General features: G+C 43.4%; 1 protein-coding gene across 1 annotated transcript in view; it reads left to right on the forward strand.

Annotated features, from left to right (window-relative positions):
• STAT6 (signal transducer and activator of transcription 6) overlaps positions 1–21880 on the forward strand; it is a 202675-nt gene that overhangs the window by 129848 nt on the left and 50947 nt on the right. The window contains exons 6-12 of the mRNA XM_073663346.1: positions 4336–4512; positions 4593–4741; positions 5903–6034; positions 6132–6326; positions 7731–7818; positions 9035–9151; positions 9608–9700. Of these exons, the coding sequence (XP_073519447.1) occupies positions 4336–4512; positions 4593–4741; positions 5903–6034; positions 6132–6326; positions 7731–7818; positions 9035–9151; positions 9608–9700 (951 nt within the window). The remainder of the gene's footprint in view (positions 1–4335; positions 4513–4592; positions 4742–5902; positions 6035–6131; positions 6327–7730; positions 7819–9034; positions 9152–9607; positions 9701–21880) is intronic.

Genomic DNA, 21880 nt, shown 5'->3' on the forward strand with positions numbered 1-21880 from the left:
GACACCAAACATGTATAGGTCCTTTTTTATTTAAGTGGTGAAAAAAAGTCCAAAGATTTCTAAAAAAAAAAAAAAATGGCGCCATTTTCCAAAACCCATAGCATCTCCATTTTTTGAGATCTGGGGCCGGGTGACGGCTTATTTTTTGTGTGCAGAGCTGACAGTTTTAATGATACCATTTTGGGGTAAATCCGATGTTTTGATCGCCCATTATTGCATTTTACTGCAATGTTGCGGTGACCAAAAAAACGTAATTTTTGCGTTTGGAATTTTTTTCTCACTTTGCCGTTTAACGATCGCATTAATTCTTTTATTATATTGATAGATCGGGCGATTCTGAACACTGCGGTACCAAATATGTGTATGTGGTTTTTTTTTTATTATTTCATTTTGAATGGGGCAAAAGGGGGATGATTTAAACTTTTATATTTTTTTAATATTTTTAAAAACATTTTTTTACACTTTCTGCTTGCTTCAATAGTCTCCATAGAAGACTAGAAGCTGCAGTTTTCTGATCCCCTCTGCTACATACAGGCGATGAGCAGATCTCGTAGCAATCTTTACTTGACAACCACAGGGGTCTGCTGCAGACCCCGGGTTGCCATGCCCACCCATCAGTGACCTGCGATCACGTGAAGCGCTTCCGGTGTGGTGCTGTTAAATGGCGCTGTCAGAGATTGACAGCGGCATTTAACTAGTTAACAGCCACAGGTGGATTGCGATTTCACCCGCAGCTGTTGCGCGCACATGTCAGCTGTAATAATCAGCTGACATGTGCCCGGTTCAGCGTGGGCTCAGCGCCGGAGCCCTTGCTGAACTGGCCTTTCCGACATGGTGCGTACTATTACTGACCACGTCGGAAAGGGGTTAAAACTGCATCACTGCTTCCAGTTAGTAATACACTAGTGGGGTATCAAAACTTTTTACTTTACAGATAAAAAATGTGAAAACATTTTAGGGACGCACCAACTCCTTCACCAGTACAAATATCTTAACATTATTACATAAATGTTAAAAAAAACTGCTCTAAAATCAGCAGATCATTCTCGTGACATATTGTTAGGCGTTGCTGTAAAAAGCTCAAATACACGAGTATCATATATCAAATATTGCTCTTGGGATCTAAGATCTAAGAATCTCTTCTACAAGATCTCAGCAAACACACGACACAACTGTACCTTCAGCTACAATTGGAACTGGTTCAGAGTCCTCAGACTCAGAAGGACAGAAACTTCGGGAGAGGTCATCAGCTTTTATGTTCTTAGTACCAGGTCTGAATGTTACAACAGACTCAAATCTTGAAAAGAACAAAACCCATCTAGCTTGCCTAAGGTTGAGTTTAACTGATTATAAATAAGTCAGATTTTTGTGGTCCGTGATAACATTGACTTTATGTTTGGCACCCTCGAGGAAGTAGCGACATTCCTTGAAGGCCCACTTAATTGCCAACAATTCACAATTTCCGATGTCATAATACCACTCAGCAGCTGAAAATTTTTGTGAAAAGAAGGCACTTGGATGAAGTTGAGTGAGAAACAGAGTACAATATAATACCACCGCTCCAATTCCAACTTCAGAGGCATCAATCTCCACAATAAAAGGATGCTCTAAGTCGAGCTGAACCAATATTGGGTCAGACGAAAAACATTTTTTAACTCAATGAGGGTTCAATTACCTCAGGCTTCCGATTAACCACATGTGCTCTCTTCTTAGTCCAGTCAGCAAGAGGTTTTGCAGTCTTGGAAAAAATTGTAATAAATTTACAGTAATAGTTTGCAAATCCAAGAAAATGTTGCAAGGCCTTGGGAGACTTGGGTTGCACTCACTCCTTAATAGGTTGGACCTTGAAGATGTCCATGTGAAAACCTTTACCTGGCTATATATACTGCAGCAAATTAACTTCTAGATCTAAAAAAAACAAACACATTTTTTCAAGTTTAGCAAATAAGGAATTGTCTCTGAGTCATTGAGTACAGAACATACATGTAAAATGTGTGAATAAACCAAGATGTCATCCGTCTAGGCAACCCTATATTGAACACTGATATCTCTGAATATGTAATTAGCACAATTTTGAAAAACAGCCAGTGCATAATTTAGCCAAAAAGGCATCACAAGATATTCATAGCGAGCCTCAGGTGTGTTAAATGCTCTCTTCAACTCATGTCCTTCTCTTATGTCGATCAGGTTACACGCACCCCTGAGATCAAGCTTGGTGAAGCAACAGGCTCCCAACAGCTGGTTGTAGAGGTCAGGGATGAGATGTAGAGGATACTGATTCTTTACAGTAATTGTATTAAGTTCTTGATAGTCAATACATGGTCTGAGACCACCATCTTTTTTATCAACAAAAAAAACGCCCTTACTGGTGACATGGACAGTCTGATGAACCCTTTTTGCAGACTGTCTGCTATATAATCTTTCATGGCCTGATGTTCTGGACCAGAAAGATGATATATTTTATCCTTGGGGAGATGGAAGTTTGGTACTAGGTCTATGGGACAATCACAATTCCTGGTGTGGGGGTGATTTTTCAGATTCGGCGCAGAAAATACACCAGCTAAATTTCTGAATAAAGCAGATAAACCACTGGGTATGGCTTTACAGAGATTCACAGATAAATACATACATTTGTCCTGACTCTCAGGACTCCAGTGTACTATATCAGCCTGGTGCCAGTCAATGACCAGGTTATGTTTACGTAACTAAGGCATGACCAAAACCATGGCGGTGGACAGGTTTACAAGGTCAAAAAAATACACAGTGTAGTGTGACTGTAGAAGTGTAAAGCTTCAACAAGCAGGGACACCTCCTTAGTGATATACTTAACCACACCGTGGGTAAGAGGTGTATCATCAATAGCAGTGACTTTCATAGGAAAGCATAATTTAAGCAATGGTAAGACAAGATCCTTTGCCACCTTGACATCAACAAAATTTACTGCTGAACCGCAATCAATAAACACCTCAAGCCTCACAGATTTTTCTAAATAAGATAAACAAACAGGTAGCAATAATTATGCGGAACCATATGGAAATACTTGCGCGCCTAGGTGGACATCCTAGGCACTGAAATTTCTCTGGTGGTGGTTGTCTTGGATAGGCATGCATTTTGACGTCCAGAGTCTCCACAGGTGTTACCTAAAACCAGCTTGTGATGCTTCTCCTTTGTGGTTCATGGTTGTGGGTCTCCCCAATCTGCATGGACTCCTCAGTAAGGATAATAGGTACACAAGTCTTAAGAGGAGGTGCAGCTTCAACAGTGTGATTTTGGCTGTGTTCGCCCAACCACCTATCTAGGTGGATTGCCAGAGACATGGCCATATCAAGAGAGACAGGAGAAGAGAACTGAACTAACAAGTCCTTATCCAGAGTGAAATTGATGGCAATGGGCAAGGTAATGCCACTGTGAGTCAGTAGCCCAGCTCTGAAACTCCATACAGTAATCCTCAATAGGACATTGGCCTTGGCAGTTAATTTACTTTCAGCTAAATCTACTCGGTAAGGATCATCATACAAGAGCTCTAAGGCCTTAAAAAATTAGTCCGTAGTGGAGAGTTCTGGAGTATCATGGGGTAGGGAGAATGCCCAAGCCTGGGGGTCACCCTACAGCAGGGATATAAAGAGTCCCACACGCTGTATGTCAGAACCAGACGAATGTCGTCGGAGTCCGAAATACATGCCACAACTTTACTTAAAAGGAAAAAAAAATTACAGACACTTAAAAATCGGCCAGGCAAGTTAACTTTGGGTTCAGAATAGGTTAAAGGAAGTTCTGCAGGGCCTTTTGCCGGAGTAGTTTCATGATGCTAAAACTGCTCTGCAAGATCCTGGACATATCAAGCCAGGTCTTGCCTTTGATCCACCACCACTTGGAGGGGATCCATAATTTGTGAAGGTCAGATATAATGTAATGTTTGTCAGAGGCCACAGGCCCAAAAAGACTTGGCGCAAGCCATCCCTTCTGGCCAATACCAGAGGAACCCTGGCCTTAAACCTTTAACTTCCAGTATAGTTATCTCATAGCGGGGTCTAGTGGATTGATTTCACGGAAGAACGAAACAAGGCAAGATAATGGTGTGTTAACTGGGTAAAAACCAAGAGGGCAGAGATGTTACATAATTGTCAGGGAGGAGAAACGTCAATAAACAAATCAAAGTCAAAACAGGAAACACATATACTAGTTGGGATGGGAAGCGGACATGTTTTGTACACCTCCTGTTCTACAACTTTAACTTATTTAAAAAACTTTTCTGGGGATGGAAAATCTCAATAATCTTTTTGTCAAAGGCATATTAAACAGTTCACATTCAAATGGTCTTTTTCACCCCTCTAGTATCCACGTTTGAATATGGCCTTTCAATCAAGACAGGAGGAAGTGATGTTTAATTTCAGGAGTGCGAAAATGGAATACAAACTAAAGCAGACCTCCGTGGCGCAGCAAACACTGAAGATCGCCATAGGGAATGTACATATTACAGCCCAAGCAAAGGATTTACCAAGTCTTCAGAAGGTAACATACAAGAGCTATGAAATAGTTAATTGCTTCTCTTAAAGCTCATTTAGTAACGATATTGACACCGTTCATTGCAGAACTGGATTTTCCTCACAGAAGAATCATTAACTCACTTGTCAACGCTTCAAGAGCAAACAGTTAAAAGAATCAATATCTGGAAGAGGCAACAACAAATGGCCGGCAATGGAGCTCCCTTTGATGAGAGTTTGCATATATTGCAGGACAGGTGATTTCATGAATAGGCAACTTGGCTCGCTTCCTTTTTTAACTGTTCATGTTTAAAATTATTTTTAAAACTCTGATTTGCAAGGAGAAGAGTCACCAACAAGCTAATGTAAACATGAAAACCCAGACATTTGTCTAGCAATGGATTTTGGGGGCATGTTTCCTTGATGATTGGCAGCTGCTTATCTCCCATGTGAAGCAGGAGAGCCTGGTATTTCAGTGATTGTCTGAAAAGCGTTTGGCCAAAAGCATTACTGATGTTTCTATGTATGGATGTCTGTCCTACCTGAAAATGTCATCTTACAATGGAATCTGTCTATCGGTCTATCGATGCAATACACTAAAGTTGCACCTACATCTGCTTACTGCGGCTGTTTAATGGCTGCCTGTCACATACATACAGTTCGATTGGCAGTTCTTTAGACAGGCTGACTAGAATTCTATATGCACAGTAATCATTAATGCAATCAATCTTTGCACACAGATTATCATGTTATTGGCAGAACATCATCTGTTTACACAGGACGGTGTCCAACCCAAAACACTTCAATCATCCAAACATTGCTGGTTTGTCGAGTGATTACCAGCATGTTTGCACCAAATGATACACATATGAGTGTTCTAACGAAAGCCTGTTCCCAATTATCAGCTCATCAAAATGGGTCTTAAAACACTTGACTCTGCTTACTCTAGCATCATGGCTTATGTTCAGAGCCACTGCAGCCATGTCTGATACATTTTTGAATGGATCCCAATAAACCCTGATATCCAGTAGGGTTTCAGTATTTCTGACAGGTAGAATAGCACTACAGGCTGGACTTCATAGCTGTCATCAGTGACATAGCATTAAGATTGGCACTACATACTGGTGCCCAGCTGTATCACCTGTTTTATGTATGACAGTATGTTATTGGTGGAAGAGCACGTAAAGAGTCCAGCACAAGCTCAATAATAAGTCTGAGTCTGTACACAGAGTGGAGTAGGGGTTCATAGACTTTTTATTTATTATTTATTCTGTGGGTGCACTCATGCAGATGCACAGCGCTTCTGCCAGCTGAACAGCCCGCTGTACAGGACATGTTAGAGAGGGACGAGATGGTAAGTAAAAACTATAATAAGTTCACATTAAATTAAATTTAATTTCCTGTTTGTCTCTTTCCAGGGTGGAGTTCATTTTTGGAGTATACAATGAGCTTTATTGTATGTTACGAGAACTCAAGGAACTCGAACAGAGATTGGTGCCCCTTGAAATTTTTGATCAAATAAATACTGGTATTGGTGCACTTATTAAAAGGTAAAACCAGCTCCTCATTACACCAATCTGCTTTATCAATCAGAAAGTTTTTGTGAAGTTGGTGTTGACCACCGTGCTGTCCTCATCATTCCCATAGTTCATTTCTGGTTGACAAGCAGCCTCCTCAAGTCCTAAAGACACAAACTAAGTTTCAAGCCAGTGTCAACTTCATGCTGGGCTCCAGAATCCTTACCGGTGTCAATAAAATGCCAATGATAAGAGCATCTATAATCACTGAGAAAAGAGCGCAAGAACTGTTTGGGGCTTCTGCTAGTACATGTGATGCTGGAAAGTAAGTACAAAATACATGCACAAACACCCACTAAAAATGCTTTCCATGTAAATGGGGCATGGTATTTGTCAGCAATGATGCAGGTGCCCAGTTTGTACAACTGGAATTTCGTATATTAATTTGCATATTAACAATTTTCTTATCATAAGTGGATCAAAGTGATTTTTGGGCAGCAGGAATACTAACATTCTTCCTGATGTCAGATGTTACCTATTCTTACTAGTGGATATTTTAAATACTTTGCTTTAAAAGAAAATGGTCACATGATATGGACTTGTTCACACTGCCATTGGAGGCTCTATTTGGAAACTATTCTCTATAGTTCTGTAATGTGACATTAAGAATAGTGCATCATAAAGTCTATGTCAAAACAACAGAATCAATGATGTAAGCAGTGTTAACAAAGCCAACAAACCAAAGCACGTACAATACATATTAAATCATAGGACCCCATAGCCCTTTCAATACCACTTCTAGCCTTTCGTCAGCACTTCCTTAGTGACACCAAAAAGTGGTGTCTTGCTAGGCATGCTTGGAGATGCATAGAAATGATCATCAGAAGAAATAAAGAAAAAAAAACACAGATAGAAAGTTACAATAGAGAAGGAAAGGTGATGCATTTTAAATTTAAATATATTAGAAAAATGGTTAGATTATTAAATTAAATAGTTTGACATATGGTATTAAATTCACTAAGTTTCAAATAACTCCTTTGGGCTGTCAATATACTAATTTTGAGGGTATCTGAAATCAGCACCCAATTTCTCTGTCATCTGAAGTCCTGGATAACTCTGAGCTAATAATATGATACTCATACACAGAATGATTTCAACATAAGGGCCATATTTTATACTTAGAATCATTCAAATTCAGTTTTCATTGTTTTAATCATTTCTCCAGTAAAGCTAAATCATTTTCCATGTCCTTATTTTCTTGTAAAACTTTACTTTATTACCAGCACTTTAGGGGCAGGAAATTGATGGTTTCAATATCATATATATTTAGTGAATGGAAAAATGTGTTGAATAAGATGACAAAAAAAAGATAGGATACAATTATTTGAGGAAATATGTTGATGCTGGTTTAGGTCTTAGGGAGAAGATTACATTTTGTACAATTTTTAAATGGTTTTTCTGGGCTTCAGCTAAATTTCTGCAGTTAATTTGTCAATCTGCAGTTACAGAGTAACAAAGCAGAGTGCTGAGAGTGTGCATATAGTAATTTACAGCCACATAGAGTGACTACAGAAACACAGCTAAAGTCCAGAAAACCCCTTTAAGGTAATATATTGTTGATTATTCCCCTTATCTCTTTCCTCTCAGGTTAATGGTGGTCTGGGAGAGATGCTAAAATTAATTGATTTTCTTATGACATTCACAATTGATTCTCTATTTGTGTCTCTAGTGATGGTGCTGGTGAAATTGAAAATGGAAGGTCTTTGTTTGAATTCACCCAAGCCACGCGGACCTGTGGAGCAGTATTTAAAAACATGGTATGCATTAAACTAAATTATCTAACTTATTGAAAACAAGCCACAAAACATGGGAACTAGTCAGGTTGGTGACGGTTAATGCCCCCGAACACATTAGATAAGTGTCATCCAAATAATCTCTCTGCTGACATCACTCTCTCTTGACTTACTTATAAAGAAGAACAATAGACTCGGCTGAGCACGTCAGTGTTTTCTATGAAAGAGGCGTTTCCATAATCTCCTGTCAGCAGCTTATTTCGAGGGAGAACAAAAGGATCAGCTCCTAAAATTTATTTGGCTGGTCTTTTCTTTTCCTTGACATCATCTCTCGGGGAAGAGTTGGGAGGCCTCAATATGCATTAGACTGTCTGCCAACCCTGTTGATATTGGCGGATATGGACAACTTTAGTCTAATGTTATGGAGGCTCTTAGGGGACCCAATTACTGATGACAAGTCCCATTCATCTTTAGCACTTACCATCAATGTTTAATCAGTTAAGTTCTAGTGATGATCGAGCATTCTTGTTGCTCGAGATTTACAAGCATGCTCGGGCGAGCATCTATTATCTTCAGCATGCTCGGGCGTTAAGTTTTCGTTGCTCCGTGAACATGATTTGCGACTGTTTGACAGCTTTAATATATGTGAGGAATGCCTGTTTTTCCAGTATTAAAGCTGTCAAACTAGTCGCAAATCATGTTCACGGAGCAACGAAAACTTAACACCCGAGCACGTGCTCGCCCAAACATGCTCGTAAATCTCGAGCAACGAGCATGCTCAATCATCACTATTAAGTTCCAATGTTCTGCCCACCAATCATCTTTCCAGAAAAAGAGTTTGTCCCCACTGTTGAAATCTCAGACTACTCAGTAATAGCTGCAACTGTCCGTAAGACTTGGTGGATGGAGGCTGAATATACTTTGACCCATGAGCTATTTTATTCTATAACTGGACTCATAAAATTCTCATTTTAATACCAGGAATATGTATAGCTATATTTAGATAGGTTTTCAAATGTAAATATACCAGTTTCATCAGGTCTAAAAGATCTATATAATAATGTGTACACGTACAGTTTGTATTGTGAAATCTGGTGATGAATCAGCCGTAGATGATACTCTATACTGTATGCAATTTTGTGGATTTCTTTTGTACTATAGTTTTCCCATTTTTTAGTCGTTTACGTGTCCAGGTTTATTTCACCTTGTTATTAACGAGCTCTGGATTTCTGATTTTCAGCTGCTGAAAAAGATAAAGCGCTGTGAGAGAAAGGGATCGGAATCTGTGACGGAGGAGAAATGTGCTATATTGTTTACAGCCGAAATTCATTTTAGTGGTGCCACTTACATTATACAGGTAACTTCACAACTTTGAACCCTAAATATTTACAAGTAATAGTAGTGTTATTATTAGCATTATCACTATTATTATCATCATCATTATTATTATTATTACTACTATTGGTTGCCGTAATAATAATGCAATACAACAATAGTCCTCTAACAATAGTAAAACTGTGGTGCGCACATAAGTGTAGTAGACCTCTGCATGCCTTTAATTTCATACTGAATTATACAGAGGTTTTTATATACAAATCCAACTAAAATAGGTTCCATCAGGCCTCATTAGCTTGCTTTTAGAGGAAAATACCTTTATCCATGCAGCACACACCACCACCTTTGTACGGAGGCACAGTATAGCTGTATGATTCCATACTAATGAGCCATATGTCCTCTGTGTACAGGCTTCCTTATTACACTGAACTTGTGGTAATATACTTAGTTTACATTTCAGTATTTTATTTTATCATAGGCCTTGTCATTACCTCTGGTTGTCATAGTCCATGGAAATCAAGACAACAATGCGAAGGCCACAATTCTGTGGGACAATGCCTTCTCCGAGATTGTAAGTTTAAGCAAATATGTAATTCTGACGTACAATGTTATGTGATACTGGGTGCAATGGAACGTGTTATGTAACGCTGCTCTGCCAGTAGTAGGATTGCTACATGTGGCACCTGAACAAGCAGAATCTGTGACAAAAATACACTGAAGATTATCTAGATGAGAACATTTACACACTTGCTGTGCAAGTCAATTCCTCACTTTTACTTTCTGTACACTTTATATCATACATACCAACTTTCAAAAAACAGACTGATTTTTTACTATGGACAAAAAGACATTTTGGAAAAAAAGCAATTTAAAAGGGCTGTCCACTACCTGGATAACTTCAAATTAAAATAAGTAATCCCCCTTGTAAAATATAGAAAAGAAAAACAGATACTCCCCTCCCACATGAGAGCCCTGCGGCCAATCAGCAGCTGTCTTTGGGCTGCTGCGCTCTCACTTCTTCCGCTTGTCTGACATTCAACTGAGGGAAAATACATCTTACAAAAAAAGACCCACACCTTCTAACATGATTCAGCAAAATAAATTTTACTATGCAGATTTAATAAAAACAAGTAAAAAAGTGGAAAGGGAAAAGTCCAAAACAAGATCATCGTAAAGGGTAAGCAGTCCGTATTTATCATTTTATGTTTCATTATGCACAAAACTATCACATAATTCATTGATTCAGGTGAATCTCATTGTAAATAAGGAATAAGGGGCATAGTGCAAGGTAAGTAAAAATGTGAAATTTATACTGAAAATAGCAAGTGCATTTATACAAAGAATAGTTGAGGTATGATGCAGCTCTATTAAATATTAAGAGCCATTAGGCCTTAAGCACTTAATTCATTATATCCCGAGACATTGTGGGATTAGTTCTTATAAAGTATTATATTTTAGACCATATTAAGGGTAAGGTAATATTTACTAGACCACAGCCCTTTTGCTGTCTACACTGAACATACAACTGCATCTCACAAAATTAGAATATCATCAAAAAGTTAATTTATTTCAGTTCTTCAATACAAAAAGTGAAACTCATATATTATATAGAGTGATTACAAACAGAATGTTCCATTTCAAGTGTTTATTCCTGTTAATGTTGATGATTATGGCTTACAGCCAATGAAAACACAAAAATCATTATCTCACTAAATTAGAATAATTAACAAAAAAAGACCTGCAAAGGCTTCCTAAGCATTTAAAAAGGTCCCTTAGTTTGTTTCAGTAGGCTCCACAATCATGGGGAAGACTGCTGACTTGACAGATGTCCAGAAGGCAGTCATTGATACACTCCACAAGGTCCCAGAGTTCCAATTTTCATTTGGAAATCAAGGTCCCAGAGTCTGGAGGAAGAGTGGAGAGGCCACAATCCAAGCTGCTGGAGGTCTAATGTGAAGTTTCCACAATCAGTGATGGTTTGGGGAGCCATGTCATCTGCTGGTGTAGGTCCACTGTGTTTTATCAAGACCAAAGTCAGCGCAGTCGTCTACCAGGAAATTTTAGAGCACTTCATGCTTCCCTACAAGCTTTTTGGAGATGGAAATTTCATTCTCCAGCAGGACTTGGCACCTGTTCACACTGCCAAAAGTACCAATACCTGGCTTAAAAACAACAGTATCATTGTGCTTGATTGGCCAGCAAATTCGCCTCACCTTAACCCCATAGAGAATCTATGGAGTATTGTCAAGAGGAAGATGAGAGACACCAGACCCAACAATGCAGATGAGCTGAAAGCTGCTATTAAAGCAACCTGGGCTTCCATAACACCTCAGCAGTGCCACAGGCTGATCGCCTCCATGCCACGTCGCATTGATGCAGTAATTGATGCAAAAGGACCCTGACCAAGTATTGAGTGCATTTACTGAACTTACATTTCAGTAGGCCAACATTTCGGATTTTAAAATCATATTTCAAGCTGCTGTTATAAAGTATTCTAATTTACTGAGATAATGACTTTTGTGTTTTCATTGGCTGTAAGCCATAATCATCAACATTAACAGAAATAAACACTTGAAATAGATCACTCTGTTTGTAATGACTATATCAGGGGTCTCAAACTCGGCTGGGTATATGGGCCACAAATGGAAAAAATTTTAATTTGGGGGGCAGCATTTTTTGTTCAATGTGACATTTTTAGTGATACCATTTTTTTTTTGTATACACCTTTTGAACATTTTTGCCGTGTTTATTTTTTTATAGCTTGGGTCGTTATGGATGTGGCGATAATAAACGTGCAGTTTTTTGTGTTTACTTTAGTTTACATATAAAACAGCATTTTTAGTGCCCAATATTTTTTCATGCTTTATTTTTATTTTTTTGATTTTTACAATTTTGTTTCCCCCAATTGGCCACATACAGTAATATTGTGTTACAATTAGCATCATATAGTAATAATGGCAAACATTTTGTAGTTATGTTCCCCATCCAAGTCCCCATCTTGTACTAATGTGCCCCATCCAGGTCCCCATCCTGTGGCTATGTGCCCCATCCAGGTCCCCATCTTGTGGCTATGTGCCCCATCCAGGTCTCCATCCTGTGGCTATGTGCCCCATCCAGGTCCCAGCTTGTGGCAATGTTCCCTATCTTGGCCCACATCTTGTACTAATGTGCCCCATCCAGGTCCCCATCCTGTGGCAATGTGCCCCATCCAGGTCCCCATCCTGTGGCTATGTGCCCCATCCAGGTCCCCATCCTGTGGCAATGTGCCCCATCCAGGTCCCCATCCTGTGGCAATGTGCCCCATCCAGGTCCCCATCTTGTGGCTATGTAGCCCATCCAGGTCCCCATCTTGTGGCTATGTAGCCCATCCAGGTCCCCATCCTGTGGCTATGTAGCCCATCCAGGTCCCCATCCTGTGGCAATGTGCCCCATCCAGGTCCCCATCCTGTGGCTATGTGCCCCATCCAGGTCCCCATCCTGTGGCAATGTGCCCCATCCAGGTCCCCATCTTGTGGCTATGTAGCCCATCCAGGTCCCCATCTTGTGGCTATGTAGCCCATCCAGGTCCCCATCCTGTGGCTATGTAGCCCATCCAGGTCCCCATCCTGTGGCAATGTGCCCCATCCAGGTCCCCATCCTGTGGCATTGTGCCCCTTCCAGGTCCCCATCCTGTGGCATTGTGCCCCTTCCAGGTCCCCATCTTGTGGCTATGTGCCCCATCCAGGTCCCCATCTTGTGGCTATGTGCCCCATCCAGGTCCCCATCTTGTGGCTATGTACCCCATCCAGGTCCCCATCTTGTGGCTATGTGCCCCATCCAGGTCCCCATCTTGTGGCTATGTGCCCCATCCAGGTCCCCATCTTGTGGCTATGTGCCCCATCCAGGTCCCCATCTTGTGGCTATGTGCCCCATCCAGGTCCCCATCTTGTGGCTATGTGCCCCATCCAGGTCCCCATCTTGTGGCTATGTGCCTCATCCAGGTCCCCATCTTGTGGCTATGTTCCCCATCCAGGTCCCCATCTTGTGGCTATGTGCCTCATCCAGGTCCCCATCCTGTGGCTATGTGCCCCATCCAGGTCCCCATCTTGTGGATATGTGCCCCATCCAGGTCCCCATCTTGTAGCTATGTGCCTCATCCAGGTCCCCATCTTGTAGCTATGTGCCCCATCCAGGTCCCCATCTTGTGGCTATGTTCCCCATCCAGGTCCCCATCTTGTAGCTATGTGCCTCATCCAGGTCCCCATCTTGTGGCTATGTGCCCCATCCAGGTCCCCATCTTGTGGCTATGTTCCCCATCCAGGTCCCCATCCTGTGGCTATGTGCCCCATCCAGGTCCCCATCTTGTGGCTATGTTCCCCATCCAGGTCCCCATCCTGTGGCTATGTGCCCCATCCAGGTCCCCATCCTGTGGCTATGTGCCCCCTTTGCTGTTCTTCACACACATAAAATAGAAAAAAAAAGATGATTCTCACCTGTCCTCCGTTCCCTCGGTGTCCTTCCTGCAGATGTGGCCCGCAGGCACCACAGAGTCAGACCCCTTGACGATCCCGACCTGGTCCAGGAGGAGCCGCCGACAGCAGCGCTGCATTGCCGCACAGAGACTGTCTCCCAGCACAACATTTCCAATGCCAGCCGCCGGCCAATCAGAGGCCAGCAGCTGACATCTGCGCATGGCAATGACGTCATACTCGCTGGGCCGACACGCAGATATCAGCTGCTGGCCTATGATTGGTCAGCGGCTGGCATTGGAAATGCTGTGCTGGGAGACGGTCTCTGTGTGGCGATTCAGCGCTGCTGTCGGCGGCTCCTCCTGGACCTGGTCAGGATCATCAAGGGGTCTGTGCCTGCGGGCCGCATAAAGCAGCCTCAGGGGCCGTGTCTTTGAGACCCCTGCTCTATATAATATACGTATGAGTGTCACTTTTTGTATTGAAGAACTGAAATAAATAAACTTTTTGATGATATTCTAATTTAGTGAGAAGCACTTGTATGTTTCGCCTCTGTTTCCTCAAGGGGCAGAAGAGGGAAGTAAGAGCGTAGCGGCCAAATAGCCATAGCTGATTGGCTGAAGGACTCACGTGGCATAACAGCACTGACATGGAATGATGCCAGTGCAAGAGAAGAGTATCTGTTACTTTTTTATAAAGGGGACTACTTCATTTCAAAATGAGTTGCCTGTATAGTGATCAACACCTTTATTTCAATCACATTTGACATTAAAATTATGAAAATAATAAATAAACATAAAGTAAATAGTGAAGAAAATAATGTTTTATTTGGAAAGGTTACTATTAGCCTTAGGTGGAAAGCCGGTGGCCGCTTTATTCGATGCTCATAGTTGCCCTATTGTTGAGTGGTTCATTTTGTGTGACATACTAATAGAGTGGTAGAGTTGAATTGATAATAAATACATCTTCAGAAAATTGCTTGTCATTTCTGATGCTGGTAGTCAGGTTGAATATATTATATATAACAACATTAACACCTCATACACACTGTAGAATTGGCACAGCAGTGCTCAAAGGCCACATGGCTTCCTAGTATCAAGAAAGGTATGAAAAGCTTTGGACTAGAGATGAGCAAATAAATTCTAATGACTTCACTACCAATTTTTATACATTAGTCCAATTTTGCAAATAGTTTGTGATTTGTTTCAAACAAATATTCTAAAATGTCCACCGCTATGTTAAACATAGCATAAGATAGAGAAGAAGGATCACATGACCTAGCGCACGGCACAGCAGTGGGCTTCACCATATCGCCTTGCAGTTAGTCATGAAGGACTATAGATCAGAGGCCACTGATGACGCATAGCCACTGTAATAGCACAATTAGGAAATGCTGCTTTCATTTTCTGTAGATTGTGGATAAGAGAGAGGACTTCAGAGCTCAGTCAGAGAGACAAATTACTCAGACAGAATATACAGATATTGTGTGACAGTCACGAATGGTTTATGATCAGAAGAGAGCAGATAGATTTAATGAATTGGTAGAGCGATATGAGACTCGGTGTTTTGTCAGGCATGGAGTGGGATGGATAGCTGCTGCTCTCAGTTCTGTACATTACGAAATCAATCTGCTCTTGCATGGCTCTCATTTAATGGACTTGTACATTTTTCCACACCCAGTGTTGCTGTTTTTTTAGGTAAAAAAAAAACTACTAGCATTTAAACACCGGGAAAAGACACCACCACCATCAGTATATTCTGATATTGGAAATTTCTGAGTGTTATACACGTCTTGTCAGGGCATTTGGAGGATTTGTCATGAGTCAATTCAGCACGAATCAAAAGTGCTCCAAATACAAATGTCTAGGCTGAATCTAACAAATCAAGCTTGAATCAAATTTTGGGAAATTTGCTCATCTCTACTCCGCGTATGTAGGATGTAATGAAGCAATTAATATTTTACGTCAGTACGTCATCTGACCTCATGTGCAAAACTCCATGCTGCCTATCTGACTGTGTTTAAAATCTGTTTCTATCTGTATCCCGGTATGTTCCCTGTAAGCATTATGTGCTGTGTATCCACTGATCCATGCTAATTTCATTCTATCAGCCCTTGATATGTTTTGCCCAATCTGCATCTCAATCCTTTGATCCCAATACACACTGGTCCCTATCTGTCTGTTTCCTGAATTCACTTAGCCTCTGTGTTCTAATTACCCCCACCCTCCCCTCCACCCATGCTTGTGTGACCAGCATCCCTGCGACTCCTCCCCTCCTGCACACCTGACCCACCTAACGTGCTGGTCTGAGCTCCATAAATCAAGCAAGTCCAGTCTGGCACAGACAGACGGGTCTGGCTTTTAAAGGGACGCTTTTTAAGGGACTAAAATGAAATATGCCAGAAGTGAGCAGAAGGTACGGATAAATATCTACTATTTGAACTTACACTCTCTTTCTCATTCTCCCTTACACTTTCATTATGCTTACATATGCCCTTACTGTTTTTGCCCCACTAATCCTCACTCTCCTTTGCTATCCCCAAACCTCAGCACCCTCTAACCTAATCATCTCTCCTTCCCGCCTACCTCCCCACCTAACCTGATCTACAGACCTGCTCCTCAACCTCAGATCGATCCTCACAAAACATAAAACTAACCGGACACTCTCCTTCTCCCACCTGCTCTCCCTCTCTCTGCGTCTCCTCACTGCTGGAGACATATCTCCCAATCCTGGACCCCCACAGCTTGCACCCTCCACCAATTCCCCCACCTATCGCATCAAACCAACTGCAAACTACCACAACCTCTCTTATGCAAAACCGGTCCCCCTGACTCCCACCCCGCTGCTCCCTCTCTCTGGAGCACTGTGGAATGCCCGCTCTGTCTGCAACAAGCTCCATTTTGTCCACGACCTCTTTACCTCTCGTCATCTCTCCTTCCTGGGCATCACAGAGACATGGCTAACACCCTCTGACACTGCCTCCCCTGCTGCGCTGTGTTACGGCGGCCTCCACTTCACCCACACTCCTCGCCCTGGAAACAGACATGGTGGAGGAGTGGGTCTTCTCCTCTCTAACAACTGCACCTTTAGCCCTACTCCTCCTCTTACCTCCCTTATTCTCCCTTCTTTTGAAGTCCACTCTGTCCGCATTTACTCTCCCTCCAACCTTCAAGTGGCTGTGATATACCGACCTCCGGGCCCGATCACTGCCTTTATTGACCAATTCTCCACCTGGCTTCTTTACTTTCTCTCTGCTGACATTCCCACAATCATCATGGGCGATTTCAACATCCCCACTGACACTCGCCAGTCACCAGCATCCAAACTCCTGTCGCTTACTTCATCCTTTGGACTTACCCAGTGGTCCTCCTCAGCCACCCACACAGACGGACACACACTAGACCTTATCTTCACCCGACTCTGCTCCCTATCTAACCTCACTACCTCCCCCCTACCCCTATCTGACCACCATCTACTCACATTCTCATCCCTGTCCTCCCCACCTGTCACCCATGCCAGGCAACTAGCACACCCCCGCAGAAACCTTGCACATTTAGACACTCACACACTCTCTGACTCTGTTCTACCACTGACATCCATATCCTCACTCCATGACACAGACAGCGCCACCGCTTTCTACAATGCCACTCTCGCATCAGCTATTGACTCGGTCGCCCCTCTTGTGCATGGCAGAGCGCGACGAGTCAACAGGCAACCCTGGCACAACAACCTCACCAAGCAGCTTCGACAAGCGTCCAGGGTTGTGGAGCGGCGTTGGAAGAAAACACATATGCAAGATGACTTCACTGCATTCAAACAAGCAACATTTGCATTCAAATCAGCACTCACCTCTGCTAAACAGGCCTACTTCACAACCCTCATATCCTCCCTATCCTACAACCCCAAACAGCTATTGAACACTTTTAACTCTCTCCTCCGCCCTCCACTGCCCCCTCCGACCTCCGTCATCTCTGCTGAGGAGTTTGCCACACACTTCAAAAACAAGATTGACCAAACACGGCAAGTCTTTACTGCCCGACCACCACAACCCCTTTGTTTTCCACAGCATTTCCCTACCCCCATAACCTCCCTTCCCAACATCACGGAAAAAGACTTTACTCGTCTCCTCTCCAAATCACACCTCACCACATGTGCACTCGACCCCATCCCATCCCACCTCCTCCCCAACCTCACCCCCACACTCATCCCATCCCTAACCCATCTCTTCAACCCATCACTATCTTCTGGTACTTTCCTCGCTGCCTTCAAACATGCCACAATCACGCCCATCCTCAAAAAGCCATCCCTCGACCCAACCGCCTTGTCCAGCTATCGCCCCATATCACTGCTCCCATTTGCCTCCAAACTCCTCGAGCAGCACGTTCACACTGAACTTTCCTCCCACTTTTCATCTAACTCTCTCTTCGACAACCGACAATCTGGCTTCCGCCCCCACCATTCCACCGAAACTGCCCTTACCAAAATCACCAATGACTTACTTACAGCCAAAGCTAACAGACAATTCTCTGTACTTCTTCTTGACCTGTCCTCTGCTTTCGATACAGTTGACCATTGCCTCCTACTACAGATCCTCTCTTCCTTTGGCGTCAAAGACCTCGCCCTATCCTGGATCTCCTCATACCTTTCTAACCACACATTTAGCGTCTCCCACTCCCACACTATCTCCTCACCCCGCCCCCTCTCTGTTGGAGTCCCTCAAGGCTCTGTCCTAGGACCCTTACTCTTCTCAATCTACACCCTTGGCCTGGGACAGCTCATAAAATCCCATGGCTTCCAGTACCATCTGTACGCTGATGACACCCAAATCTACCTATCTGGCCCAGATGTCACCTCTCTGCTGTCCAGAATCCCAGCATGTCTAGCAGCCATATCCTCCTTCTCCTCCCGCTACCTCAAGCTCAATGTGGATAAAACTGAACTCATTATCTTTCCCCCATCTCGCATATCTTTCCCACCTGATGTCTCTATCACAATAAAGGACATTACTCTCTCCCCTGCACCGACAATCTGCTGCCTCGGAGTAACCCTTGACTCTGCCCTGTCCTTCAAACCCCACATCCAAGCTCTCGCCACCTCCTGTTGCCTCCAGCTCAAAAATATTTCCAGAATTCGTCCTATCCTCAACCCTCAATCTACTAAACTGCTTGTGCATGCCCTCATCATCTCCCGCCTCGACTACTGCAACATCCTCCTCTGTGGCCTACCTGCTAACACTCTCGCACCCCTCCAGTCCATCCTCAACTCTGCTGCACGACTCGTTCATCTCTCGCCTCGCTACTCCTCTGCTACCCCCCTTTGCAAATCCGTTCATTGGCTCCCATTCCCCCAGCGTATCCAGTTCAAACTACTAACACTGACCTACAAAGCCATCCACAACCTCTCTCCTCCGTACATCTCTGAACTAATCTCCTGATATATTCCTTCACGTAACCTCCGTTCCTCCCAAGACCTCCTTCTCTTCTCCACACTTATTCGTTCCTCACGCAATCGCCTCCAAGATTTCCCGCGAATATCCCCCGTCCTATGGAATTCTGTACCTCAACACGTCCGATTATCCACCACACCTGGATCCTTAAGACGGAATCTGAAAACCCATCTCTTCAAACAAGCTTACTGCCTGCCATGACCTTGCTTGCTGCCACCTCAACCAACAACACCGGAACTCCTGCAATCCCTCAACCTACTGTCTCTGCCCCTTTCCTGTAGAATGTAAGCCCGCAAGGGCAGGGTCCGCTTCCCTCCGTACCGTTCCATCAATGTTAGTTTGTTTACTGTAAGTGATATCTGTATTTGGTATGTAACCCCTTCTTATGTACAGCGCCATGGAATCAATGGCGCTATATAAATTAATAATAATAATAAATAATATTTTATTTCTCATATGAAGCGATTAAAAAATCCCCTCTGTATGGACTTTTCAGTGGTACATTAATGACCCCATGCACTAGTATTGCAGATCTTTTAAGGTCTCGGTAAAAAAACAGTCACGTGTATGAAGCGTTACACGTCATTGTATAGAAAGCAGCATAGAAAATAAAAGTACAGTATGATTTACCTTCTTAACCTGTGATGCACATTTTCATTATTGCTTGCCACAAAATGTATAGTTACCACACATTGCCCAAAAAATGGAATAAAAAGAGATTGAAATGGCATATGTATCCCAAAAATGTATCACTAAAAATGTCAGTTCAGGGTACAAAAACTAACCTCAGTTCTCCATTGAAGGAAAAATAAAAAAAAGTTACGGGTCTCAGAAAATGTCAACACAAACCAATTTTTTGTGTCGTCATACCGCAGTCATATAGCTATATCTCCTATATATCCTAAAAGGGTTAATAACTGGATGACTATGGAGCCTGGGTGCAGAGCTAAGTACACATTTGTGTTAGATCTTTTTGATGCCCTTAGAGCTTGACCCGACTGTTCATAGACAGGCAGCATTTGGACAGCGCTGCTGACATTGGCGCGGTCCTAGTGAGTTCTAGTCTTGTTAGAGGAAACAGTATAGGTTGGAAGGATTACATCAGCTGTTGTGCATCAACAACACCCTGTGTACCCTGACAAACAGGTAAATTGCAGTTTTACAACAGTTGGAGTACTGCAGATTGCTGATTTAAGTCCTCCTGGTTTGAGTCCAATGGAACAGCACCCGGTGCACCCGGGCAAGTGTCAGTGCCCTGAGCAGGCAGGGGGCCCCACTCACTGTCGGGCACCCCGGCACGCTCTATGGGACCCATGAGCGGTGCGGTGCCGGAGTCAGCGCCCGCTCCTCCCCGCTTGCTCAGGGCCCCAGCACAATACTTACCTCTACCAGGGCCTCCGTAGCAGCTCCGGTCTCTTCCGTGGCTGCTGCACTGTGACGTCTCAGGTCAGAGGCGCGGTGACGACTGTACACCTCGCTCTCTCCTGAGCTGTCACAGGCAGCGCAGAGCGGGAAGACGCCAGCGCAGGTGAGGGGTCCGGAGCAGCGGCAGCAGGTGAGAAGTGAGGCGAGTATTTGATTTTTTTTTTTATGTATGGAGGCAAGGGGCATTATATGGTGGGGGGCACAAGTGACATCCTGCATGGGGCATTATATGGGGGGAGGTGACATCCTGCATGGGGCATTATATGGGGGGGGGAGAGGTGACATCCTGCATGGGCCATTATATGGGGGGGGGGAGGTGACATCCTGCATAGGGCATTATATGGGGGGGTAACATCCTGCATGGGGCATTATATGGGAGGGAGAGGTGACATCCTGCTTGGGGCATTACCTGGGGGGGGAGAGGTGACTGTTATGAACTTCTACAAACACTAAGGAAAGATAGGAAAACTGTCCCTACAATAGGACTAAGCGGATTCCCTACGATGCAGCGAGGGACCTGTTCCTTGTGAACAGACCCGCCTAAGTCCTCGGCTAGTCTGAACGCAGACCTATAGATATAAGGGAGGGGTCCCTACAAGAACTAAGGACTGGGATATAGTTGGACACCTCCTAGCAGAAATTGTAGCAGAGCAAAGACAAACAAACAAACAGAAGTACTAGTGGTCAAAAGACCAAGCAAACTACAGAGTAAGGTACAAGGCACCTGGCTAGCTTAAGAGTAAATGTAACACTGAAGTCCAGCAAGGCCAGGAGGGCGGAGCTGGATTAAATAGGCAAAAAGTCATGTGACCAGCAAAATAGAAAAAACTAACAGGAGGGTTCTAACAGTACTACCTCTTCTATGAGGATCCTCCAGGCCCAGGTCTATCAGTAAACCTCCTGTGAAACGCTCCGACAAGTCTAGGAGCAGAGACATCATCCGCCCTTACCCAGGAGTTATCCTCGGGACCGAAACCTTTCCAAGCGACGAGATACTGCAATCTCTCTCAATGCCATCTAGAATTAAGGATGCGAGAAATTTCATATTCACCGTCTTCCTCCACCGGAGGAACAGAGACAGTGGCGTCCCTATCAGAAACATCAGCTTTTTTCAATAAGGAAACATGAAACACCGGATTAATCTTCCAGGAGGTAGGAACATCCAACCTAACAGCAGATTGGTTAACTACCTGAAGCACCTTAAACGGACCCACAAACTTCGGGCCCAATTTCTTAGAAGGAATCCTCAACCGCAGATTCCTAGAGGACAACCAAACCATGTCCCCAACAGTAAACAAAACCTCTTGACGTTTCCTGTCAAAGTACCTCTTGGATTTTTTGTTAGCCTCTTGAAGGTTACGACGTACATCAGTCCAAACTCTCTCCAAATCACCGGAAAAATTCTCCTCCGGCACAGCCGATACCAATTTGG

This window comes from Phyllobates terribilis, unplaced genomic scaffold, assembly GCF_046119375.1.
Source record: "Phyllobates terribilis strain yellow unplaced genomic scaffold, ASM4611937v1 Scaffold_2__4_contigs__length_985480577, whole genome shotgun sequence".
NCBI classification, from domain to species: domain Eukaryota; kingdom Metazoa; phylum Chordata; class Amphibia; order Anura; family Dendrobatidae; genus Phyllobates; species Phyllobates terribilis.